The sequence below is a fragment of the Aplysia californica genome, unplaced genomic scaffold, assembly GCF_000002075.1.
Source record: "Aplysia californica isolate F4 #8 unplaced genomic scaffold, AplCal3.0 scaffold00038, whole genome shotgun sequence".
NCBI classification, from domain to species: domain Eukaryota; kingdom Metazoa; phylum Mollusca; class Gastropoda; order Aplysiida; family Aplysiidae; genus Aplysia; species Aplysia californica.
The window spans coordinates 249801-272534 of NW_004797308.1; the positions used below are offsets into that span (position 1 = coordinate 249801).

At 37.7% G+C, this 22734-nt stretch overlaps 1 protein-coding gene across 3 annotated transcripts in view; it reads left to right on the forward strand.

Moving 5' to 3' along the window:
• The window catches only part of LOC101853762, a 22397-nt gene extending 962 nt beyond the window's left edge, over nt 1-21435 (forward strand). For 2 of the 3 annotated variants that reach the window (XM_035973955.1, XM_013091497.2), the window contains exons 2-8: nt 1088-1181; nt 4545-4897; nt 8123-8267; nt 13811-14051; nt 17044-17198; nt 19017-19217; nt 19971-21435. In XM_035973955.1, coding sequence (XP_035829848.1) covers nt 1091-1181; nt 4545-4897; nt 8123-8267; nt 13811-14051; nt 17044-17198; nt 19017-19217; nt 19971-20428 — 1644 coding nt within the window. In that variant the 5' untranslated portion in view covers nt 1088-1090 and the 3' untranslated portion in view covers nt 20429-21435. Of the gene's footprint in view, nt 1-385; nt 690-1087; nt 1182-4544; nt 4898-8122; nt 8268-13810; nt 14052-17043; nt 17199-19016; nt 19218-19970 lie in introns of all 3 variants that reach the window. The other variant, XM_035973954.1, reaches the window with a different exon arrangement.
• Nucleotides 21436-22734: the final 1299 nt, after the last annotated feature.

The following is a 22734-nucleotide window of genomic DNA, read 5'->3' on the forward strand; positions in this document are numbered from 1 at the left end:
GGGGGGGGAGTCCTGGCTGATGTTCCTCAGGATTGTGTTCGTGTCCGAATAGTAACAGTTAGGGTTGTCAGTTTGGAGCCAAATCTCAGAAATTTGGCTCTTTTGGATCGCGTCTGGCCCGGAGAATTTCATTTGACTCTCTGGCTATTTTTTAACTCCAAACTCCAAATGTTCAAGAAGAAGGGGAAAGAGCTTGGATTGCTAAGTTTATTAAACTAGTTAACACGATTTAACGCCCTCACCCATTTGATCTGAATAATTTACAACCCTTCTTCCGTCGTGCAAAAGCAGTATGTTAGTCTCGTGCTTGTGTCTCGTTACGTTCGTATACGCTCTCTGTTCCTTGATCCATAATTTATTGTGGCGCTCATATGACCTTTTTCAGTTGCGAGCGCCATAAAACACTTACTAAAACTATAAGAGAGGCCTGCCATTGTTAAGTGTGTAAACAAAGAATGGTCTGGTCGGCGGCCGGTCCCACATCCCGCCCCACCATGTTGACCAGTCATACAGGAAACGACAATATAAAAAGATAATGGGATCACTGGTCAAGTTAACAATGCCTTTATTCAGCCGTGACACAACACAAGAGGGCGTGACAATACGGATTACAATTCTAGGAAGGATTAATTGTTCTATCAATTGAAAGAGCAATTATTGTGCTATTATGCTTTTACTCAACATTGGTGGTGAGACATTTATTACTGGAGAGGGGAAAAATGTTTTTACATTATTATTATTATTTATTGTATTTGTTGTTCATTGAAGATATATTTTAGCAAAGATCTGGTTAAGATGATCATATATATATCTGTTTCAAAAGTCTGCATAGTAATTTTCCATATCCCATATCCCGACTTTAATTCTGTAAGAGAGCACTCCTTCATCTCATAGGATGGTACGCTTGAGGCTGGCCGAACTATTACATTAGAAAATATAGATCTACACCACTGTCAATGTCCAAAGGGGGACGAGGTAAGAATAGCGAGTCATGGACTGTGAGAATAGCGGGTTATGGGTTATTCATGATACCACGTTTTCCTTTGCAAGAGCATGTTCTCAGTCAGAAATCCTCTCATTCTTTCAGATAATGCTGTTTTGCCCTCGACTGATAAAATTTACTTCCATGATTGTCGTCGTGATATGGCTCATCTCATTGGTTGGTGCAAAAGTTCATAAGGGTAAGTTTGTTTTAAACTGAATTCTTGAAATGTGCATGCTCAGTAAAGAAAGATATATATAATTTTGACCCTTCTTCAGTTTTGAAGATGTATATATAGGCCTCTATACATACATGATATATAAAGTTGCTGTCACACAAAAAAAAGGGACTACAACTACAACGTTTTTCATACACCCTGTAATTATAAAGCAGGGTCAGGTAGATTTATTCATTTTTCTTGCACCACCAGCAATATGTAACTTAAAAATAAATTTTGATTTTTGATAATCAATGGTGACCTTTTTATACCTTCAATGCTAGGATGCATCCAGCTGTAGCCTCCATTATTCTAAGGACAGTCAAACCTCATTGTAACCCCCCCCATTGTATCACTAGCCTTGCCTACGGCCTGATTTTGCCTTTATACTATGTACGAAAAGGAACGGAGGGGGCTTTGGCCGAGCAGTTAATGCGCTCATCTCCGAAGCGGAAAGTCCGGGTTCGAGTCTCGGTTCGGAAACTGATTTTTTTCGCCTCCTCCTGCCCACCTAGCAGTAATGGGTACCTGACTTCGAGTTAGGGAAGTAAAGGCGGCGTGGAAAGAAACCGGCCACCCTACCACAATATGCTGAAGGCCCAGGAAGTTGTCTCACTAACAAGGCAATACCCAATATCTGGATCGGATGCGGGAACAACTTTACTTTTACGAAAAGGAACACCTGTGTATATAAATTAAATATATATATTATTTTCACCTTCACACCACCATCTGCCATCGGCCAACTGTCTGAGTTGCATGGTCCCTATGTAACTAATACAAATTTACCTCGCTATACCATCAGTGAACTTGCAGTCAGAGGTATACACTGCACACAGCGCACATTACTCACTGGTTGGCTACTTGATAATCTTTCTCCCATGAGAAATAGATAGAAATAGAGAGAGAGAAGACTCTCGGCTCTGAATACATACATCACGGCGCACCGGCAGTGGAATTTTAGTTGCCGCGGGGGGTTCCCCGCCGGGCGCCTTATCACGTCGGGGTCACGGGGGTCAGCTCCCTGTCGCCACTCTGTCTAGGCCGACTTAATTTTTGGTACTTTTCAACGTACAATTTAAGGTGCATCCTGGTATTTATGGTAATTCTCATTTAGTGCACCCAAAGCACGCATTTCTGCTCTTGAGACTCAAAAAAGAACGGACGTTGTAACCTGTCTGGTTATTTCGTTAGACGCGCTGGAGTCGGCAATGCTAAATTGTAATTTTTTTGAGACTAGCGTGAATGAAAAAAAATCAATATAAAAAAAACCGCATCGTCAAAATCTGTCGAACTTTTGGAATATGAACGACATAACATTAGTGCAGATACTCAGAAAAGATGGTATCTGCGCTTATAATAGAAGGCTGTAATTTTGCAATTTTATCCATCGGGCACACAATTCGCTACGAAGTAATTCCTCCAAATACAACTTTATGTGTCTAATATAATCATGAATATTCGCATATTTTCTCGAAAGTTTATAAAAGTTATCATGAAGTTTCTCAATGAAAAGTACAAATCGATTTTAGTGCTAGAATATATCTTCAACGCAGATCTAATACACGAACAGTATCTGTTACACTCCAGAAATTGCTTACTTTTCTTAAAACGCGAAGTCTAGGTTTTGTAAGTTGACTGAATAATAGGGATGACTTCTCGTAATTGGGTTATAAGAATAATTTCTAGCTTTCCAGGGACACTGAATCAGCACCAGACTTTTCCAGCTTTTTTTACGTTTCTATGACCATTTGCAATAACTGACAATGTGACTGATTTCTTTACATGCATAATTGTGTCAGCGCATATTTCCTACACAAAAACTAAGAATGAATGTTTTAGCTGTCGTTATTTTTATTCCATACTAGAAGTTTATCTCTACCCATGTATTTACACGGTTTTGTGGTTTTTTAAATCGCTTATTTTATATCTTTTTAGTTGTATGCAGGCTGCCACAGACACAGCATGATTCATGAACAAACGCAGAGTAACTTTCTCTTGTTTAATAGTAAAATAACAGCGAACGCTGATCGTCTTTAGTTAAAATATGCAGATGTGCATCTTTCTTCTCTTATAACTTGACTATTACTACTACCGCAGATTTAAGATTTCTCATGGTAAAAGACATGATATTCGTAGTCAGTTTAACACAGAATTTGGAGAGATCTGTCGTGCCTTTTTTAAAATAACAATCATTTATTCATAACTTTGTAACTAAAATAGGACAAATTGGGTACTCTACAAACACTTGTCTAAAACAAAAACTAAGGCACAGAAACTAACCATTCTAACGCAGAATAAATCTCAAGACATTGAGCTTTTAGTACATTCGCGTAATTGTTTGCTGTTTGGGATGGGGAAGAAGTTATATCGTTTTAAACATAGTCAAAAATGCGAACTTCCCGACCGACACCGGCAAAGTCGCCTCAGGGCTCATTAACCCCGTAACCCCGAGCCGGGGAGCTCCGGCGGGCTGCTGAGTCACGCGAACTAAAAGTAACAGAATCGGGCGAAAAGTGACGCCGTGACATGTGGATGTTCATATATATAAATATATCACCAAGAAAAACACAGATTGCACAGCAGAATCATGTTCCTTAACTTTGGGCTATACAAGAGAGGAACTTGCTGCTAAACTGCTAGCCCAACTGTTCCGCCAACTTCATGACCATCCCAATGGTGGTAATATAATGAGGTTTGACTGTAGATTTATTTTGATGCATTGAAAGCGATAGCATTGTTTAAAAACCTTATTGTAGAGAAGTGATGTGCAGGGCCTTTATTTCCATTGAACATCGTTGAAAATGTCTACCTATTGTCGAGGGTAAAAATGGCAGTATTAGTATCAGACAGGTAGCCATCTTACACAGTATGATTATAATGTAAAAATAAGTAAGGGAGGAAATATATAGGTGGTTTTCTTATACAGGTGGCCGTTAAAGCAGGTAAGTAATGTTAGGGATTTCAGGACTTTCCTGAAAGATATGGTACAAATTTATCTCTTGTAAAATACGCATTGAATAAAATGGCAACTAGAGCACACTTTGGGATTTTTATTTGAAAAGATCTTCTTGACTTGCTCTCATCATCAATGTAATTTGGTATTTTTTTCTGTTGGCTTAATGGTTTGTGCATTGCTCCTTTACAAAATTTTCTTTAAATCTTTTAAAAATGTCGTCCCCTCATACAAAAAAATCCCCATGTTTGTTTTAAATGCTATCCATTAACTCTAATAACTGTATCCAGTGGCCCCTAAATTAACCTTCTTGCCTGTAGTACAGAGTAACATTGATATGTGAATACAACTTTCAATCAACTTTCATGTGTTTTGTATGCCTTACACAGTATCAGTGGAGACTGACACCACAGAGAGTGTCTGTCAACGTGAGATTGTTGTCAAGGAGATCGCCTCAGAATATCATCTTGTTGTGGAACCAAAGAACTGTACAGAGTGTGTTGACTTAGGTTCCTGTGCTGAAAGCCAAAATAAAAAAAGATGTACTTTTTCATTCAGTACTGTTTCATACCTCAAAGACTTTTACAAGCTGTGTTTTGATGCTGCCCAGCAAGACTTGGACAAATGTGCATGTCCCCGTTCTGTGAAGAAAAAGAAACGGCAATCTTGTGGTCCACAGATCTTATTTAAGGAGAAAGAGTCTGGGCACGATTCTTTGGAATCTGAGGACAGACATCGTGGAGTAAGTTGAGCCTTATCTTTTATGTTTTCAATACAAAACAAAAGTGGCTTTATAGATCTGTTTTCTTCCCTCTGTGTAATATTATATCATGTCAGGAAATACACAATGTTAACTTCTCTGGAATGGCGATGCATTTATGGGTCTATCTCCACCTCTTCATTCGTGTAGTTCTTACGTCAGACTGAAATTTCTTACATTTTTGCTGAGCAATACATCAGTTTTGATTTTTCAAGGAATAAAGTTTAGCGTGCCAATGCCACAGTTTACCAGAAAAAAGAAAGGTGATCATACAGCATGTGTTCTAGGCAAATCCAAACAGTTGGACCGAACTGGTAATTTTGAATCAATTTCATTTTTTATTTCTTAATATTTCAGTACAGTACGTTTTTGTTTTTTTATCTCCACCCACCAAGACTTTATAGAAAAGTGTAGAAGTTTTGGGGTAAATGAAAAGTCTTATTTCATTTTTTTTGTTGCATTCTATTTCATGTAATATAGATCAAGAGTAAGAATTTTTTAGCAGGACAAGAAATTAATTAAATGGGAGAGGCGACCTTCAAGGTCTATTTTTTATGATTGTTGCCCGAGATCAAATATAAGTCTAGCATCTGCATTTGTCACGGCAGCGATTTTTGGCCTTTTTTGATCCGCGAATCGCGGCCACGATTTTTGTTTTTTTTTCAACAAAAAACACCGCCGGGAAGAAAAAATAAATTAAAAACAACAACAAAAACTAGGAATAAAATTCGTGGGAAAAAAAAAAGAAACCAAACCTCTTTACTTTAAGAAAGAAATTTTATTTTCACTTTCGTTTCACTTCGTCTCTTTCTCACTTGTTAACACTACGTTGATTTGTAATTTTCATGTGAAGAATATAAGTAGGCGACATTACATACTATTTATATTGCTGTTTCTCTTTCATGTTTCCCTCTTTGTTGAGTTTTATTTTGTTGGGGTGTTCATTTCTTTTTCTCTTTATTGTTCCGATGTGTTGTTTTTCCTTTTTTGTGTGTGTGTGTTTATATAGTGTAATGTTCTTCCCATCTTTGAAAAAAAATGTGTTATAGTTGTGTTGCAGCGTGTCTCCACAAAAAACGAATACTGACACTGGTAGGCCTCATGTGTGTGATTCCAGAATTTACATCTAATATCCTGTGCTTTTTCTTGAATAATATTACCCACGTTTAGTGTTAAAACGGCCAGTCTAAGGATGGGTTGTTGACACACGCCCTTATTTGTTAATTTTTGTGGTTGTTTATTTGCAGTTTTAATTTTGATTTCATTCTGTTGTGATACCTTTATTGTTCACGTTTTTACACTCTGTGTGTGGGTGGTTGTCGGGTGCTCTGATGTGGTGTGCTTCTTCTTTCCTGTTAAACATCTATCATCCTTATCTCCCCTTCTTTTTTTATGTTTGTTACTCTCTTGTAACATCTCTAATCTTCTGGCGCTCATATGACCTTTAACAATTGCGAGCGCCGTAAAACCCCTACTAAAACTACTAAGCTAAAAAATTAATGGCAACTTTTTTGGGCAACTTTTGCCATTTTTGTGGCAACTTTTGGACAAAAAAAATGGCAACAAATACAGATGCTAGATAAGTACACATATAAGTTAGGCATAGAAAAATCTCTTGATACATACTTTTATTTTTGCATTGCTACAACGGTTGCTATGGAAATTGCCGCCATCTTGAAAATAAACAGTAAATTTCAAGTCCCTAAGGCTTTAATTCTTATTTACTGACAAAATTTGTCCAAATTTAGTGAGAGTATATTTGAACCAGTCCCTATCAACGTAAGAGACAGTATTGTTATGGAAGTGTTAAAGAAAAAAACAACAATTTTCCCGTTGTATATAATAATCTATATAATATAAATCTTTTCAAAATTTTGGTTGCCTAATCGCTTGCCAACGGAAAACCATTATTTTTTTTAGCAAATATCTCTCTGTTATGTTAATGGCAGCTTTGCCATCTATGTTTCCTGAAATTTTCACGTCAAAAGGATGAAAACTGAGGAACGAGCCGGGGACAAACTGCAGAAAAAAAGACATTTTGAGAAAAACGAAAGTTATTGTAAAAATTCACATTTTAACCCACCCTCATGTTTTCAAAGGCAATTTACGATGAGCTATTTTTAGACAAAGAACTGGTTGACTTTAAAAAATCAACCAACATCTTAATTTGCATAGTTTGACACAAAATTGGCCAATCTGAGGGTCGCTCCTTCCGTTAACTCGCTGCACAGTGGCTGAACAAATAAATTGTGATGCTTTTAGAGTTTGGTATGAAAGAAAAGAGGTCATTTTTTGATGAAATGGTGTACATGTCTGTAAGTCTACGGCTACAAATGTTTAAAAAAAATAAAATTATAGTTGCTGCAAACTTAACTATTATGTCTTAGGTTTACTCAAGGAGGATATATAGTAAGGTCCGTGGTTTTACCCCAAGTTGACAAAATTTCTAGTGCCAAGGTGAAGTTTACTCTTGCTCAATAATTAATTCTTTGATTTTACTGTTTAATATAAGATTTTTACAAAGAAGGCTATTTGTCAAATTAATTTTAAAATACCTTTAAGTACCACTCATTTGCTTTTCTGGAGGTGTTGGGTGCTTGGCACATGGCAATGTTTCTCTTTTGTGATCAGTAGCCTGGACAGTGCTTTTGTTAATTCTTTATCATTCATGGATGAAATATTATTTTACTATTTCTTTCTTTACTTCTTCTCACTAATCAGTAATTCCTGTCATTGTTATTGAAACTATTCTGGGACTGTAAAGTAAATTTTAAAATGAAGTGTTTGTGTTTTTACGCCACCATCGACACAATTTAAATCATTTAGGAGGTTAGCTTCCTACCCTGCCTGTCAGGGCCAACCCAGGTACAACACCCCAGTAGAAAGACAGAGATTTTCCATTAAAAAATTTCCCCACTTGGGAATTTAACTCGGGTCTCCTGAGTGCAACAGCAAAACACCTAGCTACTACTCCAGAAACGTCAGTCTTTGGATTTAAGGACCACTGATCTGTCAGGATGACAGTTTAAACAATTCAACTTTTTCGATTGGAAAGTACTAAAATTATACAAAATATTGTGAGCGTTTTATTCTGGGGAAGGGGGAGGGGGGAATTATTTGGCTTTGAAATGTTGGTTAAGGAAAGGACATACTATAACAGAAAAACGGAACTCATTCATAATGTAATTCTTCTCTCTCTCCCCTCAGGCCTTAACATGTGCAAGAAGAAAGGGCCCGTCCAAATGTGTCTCCATAGATGGAGGCAGTCTGTCTATGGTGTACAAGGGTGGAGACTTTTGTGGAGTAAGCGGCTTTACCAAAGTGTACTTAATGCCGGACGAGAGAAATTTGTGTAAGTAGAATTGTCAGGCTGTACAAATTTGTGGGTAGTAATAGAGAGGTATAATAGTCAACTAACTGCGGAGAACAAATATTAATAAAAATTATAATGATAATAATAGTAATAATATAATGATGATAATAGTAATGATAAAACTTTGGCTTCACTTGCAACTTTAAGCAGATACATTCATGTTTACGATTTGTACTTCAGTACTGGAAAAGTTTCAGTGAGCAAACTATAAAAGAAACTTTAGTGTAAAAGGTCTCATCTTCATGACTAAACTGGCGATAAAGAGAATTTGCCTCGTGGCACAAGCTAGATCACTCTTATAAGTGGAAAGATGAATAGCTTTGTTACTCTTCCTACACTAACATCTATTTTTTTATAATCAGGCCCATGGCCTGGCTCGTACTGAGTTACTTCCGTCCTGCCTGGTAATTAGGCTACATGTGACCTTAACTCTTTGGCTACCAAGGCATTTTCCACGCTGTGACCAAGGCATTTCTTAGTCTTAGAATTTCAGAAGTACCCCTGTTCTTCTTTTGTGTCTGATGGGCATAATTCCATCTGGAAGTCAGACATGTTATATACCAAAATGAAGCTAATTGAATGTAGAATATTTTCAATCTAATAAAAAAAAATTGAAAAAAATCATAAATCCAAACAAACATGGGAGAGCTGCTAAATCCAATCACTTCATGACTTGGTCATACTGAAGTATATCCAATTGTCTCTAACTGGGCCAAGTTTCATGCACAATGGTCAAGTATATAAAAAGTTGTCGCACTTTTGGTGAAATCACTCACAATGAAAAAAAGAGGAAAAAAACGCTGCACACACGCCCCTCTTTGCGAATCTTCATTCTCATCGCTGTCGCTGGTGTCCGACTCGGGTCGAACTTCATCACCTTCTACATCACTATCCGAAAGTATTGACAGTTCCTCATCAAACTTTTCCAGGGCTTTTGAAGCAGAAAAACGTTGTGACGGGGGGGGGGGGAACCTGATGGGTTATCAGCCATTTTGCCGTTGCTATGCGTGTAAACTAATTCGAGCAACACAGGGCGGGTCAAAAAAACATGAAAAAATGCCCCCAAAATAGCGGAATAAAACACAAAAGGCGCTAAATTCCTTCACTGCTTGACTGATGTATGGTAAGCAGAGCAGTTAAAAACATGAAATGGGAAGGTTGAGTCAAATTGTGGAAGGGAAAGGGAAAGAAAAGCGCGAACTGATAATTCGGCTCTTGGCCAGGAACTAGGAAGTTATGGAGCCCATAGATCGGCTCATGGTAGTCAAAGAGTTAAGACTTTCTTTGTTAGGTCCCTGTCCTTGATACTAAATAGCTCTACATTAGTCTTACTCTCAGCTGCTCCTGAGGAAGCCTACTTTTCGAAACGTCAGGCCAATTCAATAAACCAAATTTTATAAACATTTTTTATTTATAAAAAAAATAAATTTTTGTCTTCCAATCAATCAAGACTCTCCCTACCGACTCAGATTTTTAAACGATGACCAAAACTGGAAGTGTAACAAGCACAGCATCAACAGAGCTAAGCTTGAGAAAACTGGGGACAGATGGTTGAAAATTGCAACTTATCGATAAAGGAAATAAAAGAAATAAAATAGATAAAATGAATAAGTTATATTGTATTTATCCCCGTGGGGGAAATTTGAGTTACACTGGCAAACATACATACATAAATGCATAATTAGAAATACATACATACATAAATATATCGGTACATACTTACATAAAAATAAACAATATTACACCAATACAGAACATTTTCAAAAACATGCCATTGCTGGTCGTCACTGTGTAGCACCCTGTTTTTTTTAACTAGGGTTGTCATGTCTTGCTCAAGGACACACATCAGTGATCACCCTTTTGAACCGCGTGTCACTGACATTTGCTTAACGTTACTTTTGAGTCTGAACTCACTAGCCACTGGGGTACTCTGAGGACCAATTTCAAGACAAAATGAAAGAAAAATAAGAATCAACACTGGTATAACGCCTGAAGCAAAGCAAGTTATGCAAAAGTAAGAATGCAAAAATTCAGTCGTTGCTCTCACTTCCAGTTTTCTGGCGTGCTTTGGGCTAATTTATGACTTGCGCCATCATTACAGAACATAAAATGTGGACCTGTTCAGCTCAAACACTGAGGTTAGTATTGGTGAAAAAGCATGAACAGCAACAAATAAGACGGATAGTACAGTTGACTACTGGCTTCTCAAACTCACCAAGACCATAATCTTTCTCTCATTTAATTTGCTGTAGTTTTAGGAGTCTAGACTGTTTTTAAGTAATGTCAGTGATGCTCAATAAATATTTTGTGCTACAAACTATAAACTATTAACTGTTCCAAATTGGGTTTTTCTAAAAGATCAGTGATAAGAAGTCGGTCAATTTTTCTTTAACCCTAGTTTCAGACACTATGATTGTTCGGTCCTCATCCTGCCTTTAAGGAAAAGTAAGTTAGTTTCTGGGCCCCTTGCTGTTTGGACTGACGCACAACCTCAGAGGTAGTCTGAGCAATGAGAACAGCCTACCCACCCTTTCTCTCATCTTCCACCTGTCTTTTTTCCTTCAATCACATTGTGGATGAATTTAGGTGTCATAAGTCTACACATGTAAGGGCCCACAGTGTTGCTTACCTACCGCATCCATTTCTTGTACCCAGTCTTTTTTAGAGCAATTACGCAACACACACTGCCCCGACTCACTCATAGCAGTGCCAATGTTAGACAAGTATTAGAGGTTTTTCTTTGTACCTGCTGAGGCCTTTCTAGGGACAGGTAAACAGAAGAATTTGACTCTGTCAGCGGCATCATATTTTATTAATTTAGTGAAAATTGTAGCATGAAAAAATATTCAAATTTCTTGTTTTTTAAATTTAGTTTTGCTGCCTTCATTTTTTTGGGGTTTTATTTGGAGTTTTAGAATTACTTTCCTAATCTGTTGCTTTAAATAGGTCATGTTGTGACTAGTTTTTATTTGTTTGTAGATTAATTTTTTGGTTTATTTATTCTATTGAGGGATGGGGGTGGGGATGGCTTTTCATTTTGACCAATTATTTTGGTTGCACATCTTTTTCACTGTTACAGCTTCGGTATTTGGTTGATAGAGCAAAGTGTACATATTTAAAGTCTCCTTATTCAGTAACCACAAAACAGAAATAACCATAATTGGTATTAATGGAAAGCACAGACAAATACATTTTTTATCTGTTTATAATATTGTCAATATTATAACACATAACCAGAACTGAAAGAAAAAAAATTGAAACAAATCTCATAAATGCTAAAATGAACATTCTATATCAACACTCAATGGTAAAATGTTAAAAAACACTTGACAGTAAGTGCGACATGAAATTCCTCACAAGTACAAGCAATTTGAATAAAACAATATAATGAGAACAGGTTTTATTTTTCTTTCTTCATAGCAAATGCTTGAAATGTGCTGCCTTCCCCTGGACACACTGGTTCACATGTCTAGCTATCACATTCTGGCAAGTGACTCGTGTGATTTTTAAAATCATTTGTCTTATTTCATTCTTCAGTTCTATATGATCTTGTGGGACACATTTTCCCTAAAGAAGTCCCACATAAAAAAAAAATAAGGTGGATTCAAGTCCAGGGAATGGGTTTCCTAGTTATTTCCTGTTCTCTAACTGATATCTTGGAAAACGTCTAGCAGCATGGGGCGAGTTGCTCTTGAGTGCGTGGCAGTGCTCCATCCTGTTGGAACCATGATTGCTGCACATCCACACCCCCTCTCTACAGAGGTGTTAGAAGTTGTCTGAGAATTGACCTGTAGTTAGTCGCATTATACCCAGTGCCCATTGGCACGATCGGTTCAGTTCGGTTTGGTAGGCAGGGATAGCCTAATTGAGGATGCAAAGCGACTGTCTTGGCAAAAACCAAATGCCCGACTCGTGGCCTCAAAAACAAATGCGTTGGTTTTCAAGGTCATGAGTTGGGCAATCGGTTTGTATTAGAGAACGGATCCCTCAATGGGCGCAGGGTAGTAGCTGTAATGGTTGCACCTGTCTGGTCTGGAAAGAAAAAGGGAACCACTACTATCTCACTACTCATTGCCCACCAGGATAGGAGTCTGGGGAAATGGAGTGGACTCATAGTCACAATGTCAGGTTTCGTTGAATCCCACTAAACATTTGACAGTCTTTTCTTCGACGTGGAACTTTCTTTGGACCTAGTCCATAATCTATCCTAAGTTCACACACACACAGAAGAGTTGGTTTCATAACATTATTCAATAATTTAAATTCTTATTTCCCTGGAGCGAGCCATTTGTACAACTTTTTGCTTGTTTTCAATTGAAGCAATTGTGCTGTCAACGGTCTTTTCCAACTTCCTCATCTCAACTGCTCAATGTAAGACTCAATCATACATCACTTTCCAGTATGGCATATGGCACAGTCTTACACTTAGCAGTGGATCTGTGTTCTGAATCTTATAAGAGTAGAGATCATTCCTGTGCTGTTTTGTGCTCCCAGGATTTCCCTTTCTTTAATCAAGAACATCTGAAATCGCTTATTTTGACATGTTTGAGTGCTTTTCTTTTTGTCAGTGTAATAAAAATATTTTGTTGGTGTTTGGGCAAAATAAAAGAGTAAAAGAGAAGTGTTCCCTTATTTGTTTTTATTTTTAAAAAGACTTTCAGTGATCTAAAAGTTTGATATGTACTTAAATGTATGTAAATTTCCTTAACACTTTGCAGTCACACAACTAGCAGTACAAAATACTCCATCTGGTCACCCAGCTAGGAGAGTGACTGCAACAGACTTCTCGGGCCTGGCGAAGTTTCTGCGCCAGATGACAGGAATGGATAATTTTCACCACCGCATTATTGCGCAGAGTGACCACAAAGTGTTAAATACACTGTTGGTTTCATTAAATCAGTGTGACTAGTATGAATATGTAGCCATTTGTTTTTTGTCCACATACTGTATTTTTTATCGTTTTACTTGACTAAGTTGAAGAATTAGTGAAAAAAGTGTATCATGACAAGTTGCCTCTCTCAAACAAATTTATCGAATGATATCTCTAGGCGTTGGTGGCCTAGTGGTTAGGCTCTCGGACTCGCAACCGTAAGGTCGTGGGTTCGAATCCCGTCAGGGACCCGACGTTGTGTCCTTGGGAAAGGCACTTTACACGAATTTTCCTCACTTCACCCAGGTGGGAATGGGTACCCGGCTATAGACAGCGAAAGATCTTGTCAGTTTGTTAGTGTTTGAGCGCTTAATCAGCTGCTTGCACTGTATGCTTCCCGGGAAGCTGAGAATGTTTCGGAATGTTCTATGGTCTGCTGGGGTAATAATATAATGTAAAGCGCATAGAGCCTGCTGTTGAGCGGGGAATATGCGCTATACAAATGCTATTTATTATTATTTTTTATTATTTCTTCAAGAAAACAGCTTGTACCAATTGTAAGGGAATTTTGTTTACTTTTGTTGTTTATGGATTTTGTTGATATTTGTAGATTTCTCATTTCTTGTTTTGTGGGGGTTTTTTTGTTCCCCAGATGATTTGAGCAACTGGAGACGTTGCAATATATATACAAGTGGGGGCAAGGCCAAAGGAGTTCTTGTGTCGCAGCTTAGTCGTGGACTTGATGGCTTTCCTGAGCGGTGTTACAGGATGTTACATTCCCCCTGGTCTTCCAATAGCAAAAGTGGACAGTTTTGTTTCACCTTTGTTCATGCAGATTTTGTGCCACAGGGAGCAACACTTATGATACGCCATCTGTACTCTTTTGAATCCAGGTACCTACGTATAGTCGAAGTGATCCAATATGGTCGCCTATCATTGATGGGAAAAGTGATTATCTTAGACAGGTGGATGCTTTGGACAGTGTCATTATAGTAATAATATAGAAAAAACCAAAGGGATGAAGTAGGAAGTAGTCATTTTCACTGGCAATTGTCTTAAACAGGTCTTCAACCTGTTAGCGCAGGTTCAACAGTGTTTGTTTTTTAGGACATTGTAATTATTCAGGCTGTTTGCATGACTGTACATAATCTTAACATTTCCACTACCCGTGGTGTCAAAGTATTTTGTGACACTGCTTATCTGTAATTTTTGTTCCTGGTACTCTATGCACTTCACATCCCAGTTTGATGCTCTGAGCTTGGCACCTTCTATAATGCCTACATGTATGTCAGGTCTTCAGGTGATATAAACTGGGAGTAATCATGGCCTCAAGACGTCCTTTTTGTAAAGCAGTGATGTGGACTTTACAAAAGTAAAAGCGAAAGCCTCCTGTCAGTTTCATAAGCTGCATAGTTATGAAGAATAAAAATAATTTAGCTGTTCTTCTATTCTGTAGGTTTAGACATTGCTAATTTTGTCCTTTTAGATATAAAAAGTATTGAACCTGATGAACTTAATAACTTCTGTTAGACAGGCCACACATGATGTCTTTGCTCCTGACTTTATTCTTTTTATTTTTTTTATGGCTAAAAAATGAAGTACCCATCTTTTTTAAACTCCAGGCATCATTTGAGGATTAAGATTTGTATTATTATATATTGTAAAAGCGTATTTCACTTTTTTCAGTAATAGTTTTGTGCTCTAAACTGCAAGGTTTATTATTATATTTTTGCGATGTACTTTACAGCATTTATTTGTATCAGGGCGTACAGGCATTGTCAGGTCTTCCCCTTAAGTAATGTTGCACAGTTTTTTCTGGGCCATTAGAGGTCATTTTGGTGTCCATGTCACTACTACTACAGTGAAACTAGTAGTATGATAATATTAGGGTTCCCTGCTACAGAATACCTTTCTTTTATAAGTCTTTCCAAGAAATTTCTAATAATATACACACTTATGTACTCTGCTTGTGCGAGTTTGAGTCAGTATATATGTTACAGTAAGAATGTGTACCTAGTGAATACGCGTAATCACTGAATATTTCAGTGAAAACGCGTAATCCCTGTTTCACTCGGAGATTTCACGTAATCACTAAAATAATCAGGAATTACGTGAAATCTCTGAAAAATGGTCATGGTAATTACGCGTAATCCCTGATCAGACATGTGTAGTATAATATACGTTTGTAAAAGTTTATTCCTTAAAAAGTCATTTCGGTAACAGATACTCTCTCTCTTTCTCTCTCTCTCTCTCTCTCTCTCTCTCTCTCTCTCTCTCTCTCTCTCTCTTTTTCTCTCTCTCTCTCTGTGTGTGTGTCTCTCTCTCTCTGTCTCTCTCTCTTTCACACATACACACACACACACACACACACACACACACACACACACATACACACACACACACTCACATGCTCCAGAATCTAAAAACTAAGCGTTTAAAAATTCTAAAAAATGATCAGGCACATACAAAATTGTATTGCTTGAATAGTCAGTTCGGTAAAAAATACTCTCTCTCTCTCTCTCTCTCTCTCTCTCTCTCTCTCTCTCTCTCTCTCTCTCTCTTTCTCTCTCTCTTTCCCTCCCTTCTCTCTCCCTCTCTCTCTCACACTCACACAATCTAAAAACAAAGCATTTAATTTTTTTAAATGGCAGACACCATTGTTGTTGTTGTTGTTGTTTCAGTTTTCAGTTAAATACTTAAGACTAAAATCCATCCAGGTCGTCACTTGTTACAACAATTGAGGCTGCTATGACAGTGTAAGTTACACCTAAGACCTGCTTTACGGCATTTACATCGCCTTGAACTACAGTTTTTGGCACCAGTACAGTTGCATCTTATGAAGCCTTGTTCACCTGGAGAGGATTGAAATATCACCGCCGAACGCAGTGAAACTATTTTTTCGGTGTTTATGTCGTCAGTGTTCAGAAGATGCTAAGGGCACAGATCGAAATTATTTCTGGAATACAAACCACTGAGAATACCAGCTTTTACGGCTATCTTATATTTGTCCGTGTCTTCTCGTCTGTCAATTATGACACCAAGGATATTTCTAGCATCGCCTCTCCCTCGATCAACAAGTGGAACTGGCTTACACACGTTGTCTCCTTGTTTGCCAGCTGACATATCTATGTTACAGTAAGAACACGTAGATCAATCTAGTTAATACGCGTAAACACTGAATATTTCAGTGAAAACGCGTAATCCCTGTACAGTGGCGGGGGGCTATTACGTGAATTCACTGAATGCTCAGTAGTAAAAACACGTAAAATGATAGGTCTCATTTTAGGGATTTCGCTTAATCGCTAGAAATTTCAGTGATTACGTGAAACCCCTGAGTGAAACGGGGATTACGTGTATTCACTAAAATATTCAGTGATTACGCGTATTCACTAGGTACGCATTCTTACTGTAACATATACAAACTGTGTGCCACATGTACATCTAGATATTATTTTAAACCCCAGTACTACAAACAGAACATTCATCTCTTATGGTGAACAATTTTTTTAAATCTTTGGTTTTGAATCAGATATAACCCAATGGATCAAATCTCTGCTATCCACACTCAAGTAAAAAAATATCTCTTCAGCTGAGGTAATAGCATTTCACTCTTAAATAAAATATTTTCACCTTCTTCTTCATAGCTTTTCCAGTAGTCTGACATTGCTTCTCGGACCTCTCTCAAATAAAACACTCAATTTCTTGCCATTCTAGCTGTCAATAAAAAAAACCTCTTGTCAGACTACAGTGGGACTATTGTTTTGTAGAGCTACCGGGACCATGAATTCTAAACCACTTTTACAAGTTGGTTTTCAAGCCTTACTTCTCAGGGCTATGCAGTTTTATCCATCTTAACTGAATTATCCTTCTTCTTGACATAAACAGGAATTTCAGCTCCGAAAACCGTCCAACCATTGGTGAAGAGTACTGTTTAAAATGGAACTTCTACAATAGGATTGCGATCATCGTACGACCCAGATTTGGTGGAGATGCAGACCATCAGTACAAGCACACATTTGTACTCAGATATGAATTCAAAGGTAGTTTCAACTTGGTAGTTTCTTGCCTCAAATATTTGGTTTTAAAAAGAATCTGTCTTTTATTTCTTTTGTTTCTTTTTCTTTTTCTCTTTTTAACTCTTTATATCTCCAGCAAGCTGCTCCCAGCGGCTCGCCATCAGAACCACTGTGCCGGTGAGCTGCTTACTTAAATTAGGCTCGGGCGCATTTTATGAAGACTTCATCGTCAAATTACTTTCCGACAATTAACAAAAACTAGTCTCTTTGTCCAGGAGATCATTCATTACATGAAGAACTATCAAAATGGGTTCACTTTTTTATTTTAATGACCCATTTAGTGACATAGTGTGTCAATTTTATATTTCGTTCCGGCATAGTGGGTTCCCCCCACGGAGATAAATAGTTAACTTTATTGAACCAATGTAGATTTTGCAGTGTTCCTCTTAAAGCAATGTACTGTTCTGAAAGTCAGAATCACATTCATCAACTGTTCTTTTTTGCTTATCGTCGCTGCAGGATTCTGAAGGGCTAACTCGGTTTCTGTAAGTTTTACGGGAAACTGAAAAAACTAAAAAGCAAGGCTATTATACACATTTTAGCTGATTAGAATCCAAAGTTTTGGATAGGTAAATCTGGCTGAAAGTTATTTATTGAATGTGTTGTGTGTGGTCAGTGAGAATTCAGAGAAAGAACGGAAAATGCATTTTCAAGAGTTAGTTGTTTGGAATCCTGCAGTGATGAAAAAGAAAAGTTGCCCAAAAAAGGAGAGCGAAAGTGTACGTATAATCATAAAAGCCCAAATTTACCCTTTCACATTTCCATTTGTTGATGTAAGATTCTACGTAGGAATAAGATTTACTTTTGCAGCATTAAAACTTGCAACCAGTACTTTTAGACCTTTTGTTCTGTTAAATTATGAAGAAGAAAATAGTGTGTGCTATTCATTTCTTGTGGATTAGGCTCATTTGAGGACATGTTTGAAATGGATGGCTCTTTTGGAAGACTCACTACAGATAAATGTTAATCCATCAGCTCTATGTTGGTAAAGCTGACACTTCTGTGCATTTAATTCTTTGACACATGTTTGTGTCAAATTTACAACAGCCAAAAAACTTCAGTGGCTGTCTATTGAAATGGTATTCCTATGTAATTTGAACAGTAATTGACAAGTGATTTTCTTGCAGTGACAAAGATGTTAAGTGAAACTTTGTGGTTTTATGAACATGTTTCCAGCTTTCTTTTTTTCGTAATATTTTCATGTCAAATATTGTTAAAGTGAAGCACATATAAAAATATTAGCAAACTATGTTAAAGTTTTATGCTCACATGAGATACTAAAATAAAGCAAAGAGATTAGGTTTGTACTGCAGTTTAAGAGATGCTACTACTTGAAAATACTATTGTCGCATAATAAATCCTTTAAGAAATTTTATTGGGTCCTTGGCAGCAAGTCACATATATGCATGTTTGTTAACCTAGACATCCTCAACACCACAATTACTAGAGAAAGCAGCATTTGTCCAAAGATGAGGCTTATTGATGTTAACTTCTATATATAATATGTTGAATTATGGATTTTGTTCTGGACTTTTTCAATAATTGAGATTTAAATACGGACAAATTATTTCTTGAGCACAGGCAATAGATTCTACAGATTAAGAAACTGAAATTTAAAACAATTTTCAACATTTTGAGAGTAGTACATCTGAACAACTGACCAATGATAAATAACATTATAGGCCTAGTAAATAAGTTTTGAATTGGACCTTTTGCACAGGCACATATGTGAGGAGTAGGTAATGTCAGTGAAAACGTACAATTGTCTTTTCTACTTTGCAGCTGAAAAGAAACGTGACAAAGTGACAACTTCATCTGGTGGCGACAATGAGGAAGAAGAAGAGGATGACGATGGTCCATCCACCCTGCTTATTGCTGTCTATGTGTTTGCACCAGTCGCATGCATTGTTTTTGTAAGGATGATGTGGTGTTATTGTTCTCAGAAAGCAAGAAATGTGGAATCACATTCCAGTGATTGTGAAGGTAATACAATTTAGCATTAAATTGCACTTTTTGTAATTTCATAATTTTTGTCAGTATCTTCAAAGCACAAACGGGATATTTTTAAGAAGGATAAAACGTACTTAACCAATTTGGGACTGATGTATGATGAAGTTTGAAATTTCCTTTCTATGATTCCAGGGGAAGAAAGGAAAATGAATATGTTAACCATAATAAAGGAATGACGTATCTGTGACTAACTGTGAATTATTCTGCGATATGTTATGATAGACATTTCTTCTATAATACAAAGTATTGCTTTTTCTTCTTAGAATCTTAGTGGCACAGTTTCTTTGTTAACTGTCATACATAAAAAAAAAAAAAGTATTTGAGTCCACTTAACAGCAAAATATTTGAACCAAATTATGGTGGCTCTTTGACTTAAAAGATACAGTGCTTACTTCTTTTCCTTGCCTATTTGGATGTACCTATTATGAGCAGATAGTGTAGAATACTACATTTTTCTCATTTATCAATTCTCATCTCTAGTGTGTGTTGAGGATAAAGCATCTTACTGAGAGGAAATTGATAAAGACATACATATCTTTATTGACAAAAAGTATTTTGTATTTTAAAAAGTTTACATATTTCTTTGGTACCATTTAAATGATAACCTGCCCCTTTATAATAAATTATAATTTTATTATATTTGACTAGTTTCAATTTTTAAAATTTAGTCAGGAATATTATGCTTGAACTGAATTGTATATTAGTTGTTCTTCTTCCTGCTTCCAGACGGCTTGGCACTGAGAGATCCACCCCGATCTAATTACAATGATGAGGACACCAGGCTCTCTGCCTACGGACGACATCAGAGTGATTCAAGTGACTCTTCCAGTGATGTTTCCATTACAGGCAGACCTCGGCCGGACACCCCACCACCTCCACAGCCATCTTCAAGAGGGATAAGAACATCCCGTCCCGCGTCACCATCGACACGGACTGCAACAAGAAGTACAGCTAGACTTGAGCCTTCTGCACCATTAGAACCGGCCTCTTCTTCATCTCTTCCTCCATCATATGAGCAGGTGATGCATAGAAGAGGAAGTGAACTCGAGAGCCGCACACCTCCTGTCACGCCCAGTGTTGGTCCTGCTCCAGATGGTGAGGAGACTGAAAATCTCCCCCTTAATGCGGAGGAGAGTGTGCCCCCTCCTCCAGCTTATAGTTCTCTTTTCCCAGACCAGACCTGACCTTAATACAGAGAAACTGACCTGTGGGGGGAGCTGTGTCTCTGTTTTGCTACTACAAAGTTCAGTAATGATTGTTGTTGTACAGATTGTGCTCTATGCCCCCCTTGCACTGCAATAATATTCTCTCTCTCTCTCTCTCTCTCTCTCTCTCTCTCTCTCTCTCTCTCTCTCTAGGAGTGCTGACAGGTCTATAAAGCAGAGAGTAGCACTCACCATTAGGCCACATCTTCTTCCTTCTCCTTAAGGTTAACATTTTTATCTGTGCTGTTTAATTACAAATCTCATGATATACCTGTCTTCTGTATTGTTGGGGGCCCGTACATTCTTCCTCTATTGTCAAAATTTAGAATTTGAGTTATGACAAAATATTGCTTGCACATGTGCAACCAATACCACAAAGCAAGAAACTACAATTTCTAAAGAATTCAAATAATTGCTGGCCGATGATATCCTGCCAGCTTGTGTTTCCTTAATTAACTTGAGGTTTTCTTGACAGTTCATTCATAACACTACATAACAAAATATTTTCAATGTCTTATCTGAGTGTTAAGGTGACTCTCCATCATGGCTTTCCCTGGAACTGCTTAGCTGTAGAGAAAGTATGTCATTTGTCTTGAAGAAGGAGAGGGATAATTTTTAAAAATATAAGTTTAGTTTTTTCTCTGCTTTTCCAATGCTGAAAATTACCCGGTGGAACGGAGTCACCAAATATGTGCAGCAACACTATGTAGCCTGGCATGAAAGTTTTGTATATATCTGGACTATAGAGATGTTAGATTAGTCATTTAATTATGTTTGGCAGCATTTAAGTTACATGGATTTCATTTGGTCAGTTTTCTTGAGCCTTGATGCTTTGCATGGATTCTTCCAAAGAGTAAGAGTCCAGATCCAGGTCATGTGTTTTCCTAAGCCAAAAAGAAATAATACCCGAGTTTTTTTCTGGATATTTCCAGGAAGTTTCTCATTTGGAAAGGTGATAGATATGGTTATTATTTATATATGCAAAAGTGAAAAGTTAATGGCTTTTAAAGATGTCAGTAATTTTGTAAATATTTAATGTGTCCAATGTGAAGTCATCCAGTTTATAAAGCTCAACTGTTGTGTGCAGATTTAGGTTCATTGATAGTCCAACATGCAGAGTGTTAGGGTTGCTTTGTGAAGTTCACGTTCGCCATTATTTAAGGTAAATGGGAGGATTTGTGCTATATTTGAAGTTTGCCATTATTCAATACAAATGTGAGGAGTTGTGCTATAATTAAAGTTTGCCAGTATTCATGATAAATGTGAGGAGTCTTGCTATAGTTCAAGTTTGCCATTATTCAAGACAAATGTGAGAATTCGTGCTAAAGTTTGCCATTAGTCAAGATGCATGTGAGGAGTCGTGCTATTGTTTACTTACTTACTTACTATCCGTTACGCCATCTGGCGTTTAGGGCAACAACGAAGGATCTTCAGCTCTGTCTGTTTTGGGTCATCTTGGTCAGCGTCCCTTGCGGCTTTCACTGCCAGCATTCATACGAGTCCCAAGGGACTCTGAAGGTCCATCACGTACAGAAATGGTTTCTCTTTATTGCTGTTTCCGTAACATATGATTTTTACCAGTCTGGGTTGTTAGCCCTGAGCTGAACCTCCGAAACCTGGAGGGCCGGTGGATCACGCTTCGTCTGATCTCTGCCCGTTGACCTGTCTGGCATGGGTGGCCCTACCAGGAGCATTAGCTCCAGCCAGCGTAGTCCTTGGGGTCACTGAGGCACTCAAGCTCTCTAACCACAACAAGGTAGTCATCCACTAGAGAGGTGCTATTGTTTATTTTTACCATTATTCAAGATAAATGTGAGGAGTCATGCATATTCATTTGTCTGGTCTCAGTTATTGAGGCCCCTCCCACTGTTGACCAATAGTAATAGGTAACAAATTTTCAGCTGCTGGTGAGGTAAGCGTGTGATCCCTCATAACCCATAAGCCCCGCCTAGAACTCATACACAGATCGTAAGTGAGATGAGTGGTCACTGTTTACCCAATCTGTAACAAAGTAACAATGAACGTCAACATGAATCTGTGACAGAAACGTCGCTCATTCTCCAAGTGGTGGCGACCCATATGTTTGTTTTACCATTGCACTTGGTCCTCTTTGTCTGACACATTTCGTTTTATTGTCACCCTTGCACTAAAGCAGCAACAAAAGGAGAGGGGGGGGGAGAAAGACACGCAATGTAATAAATTATAATATTATGCACTATAAACGTCAGGAACAGATAGCGTAAGAGGAAACTGTTGGCGATAGTCATAGAGACGATGGACCAGCC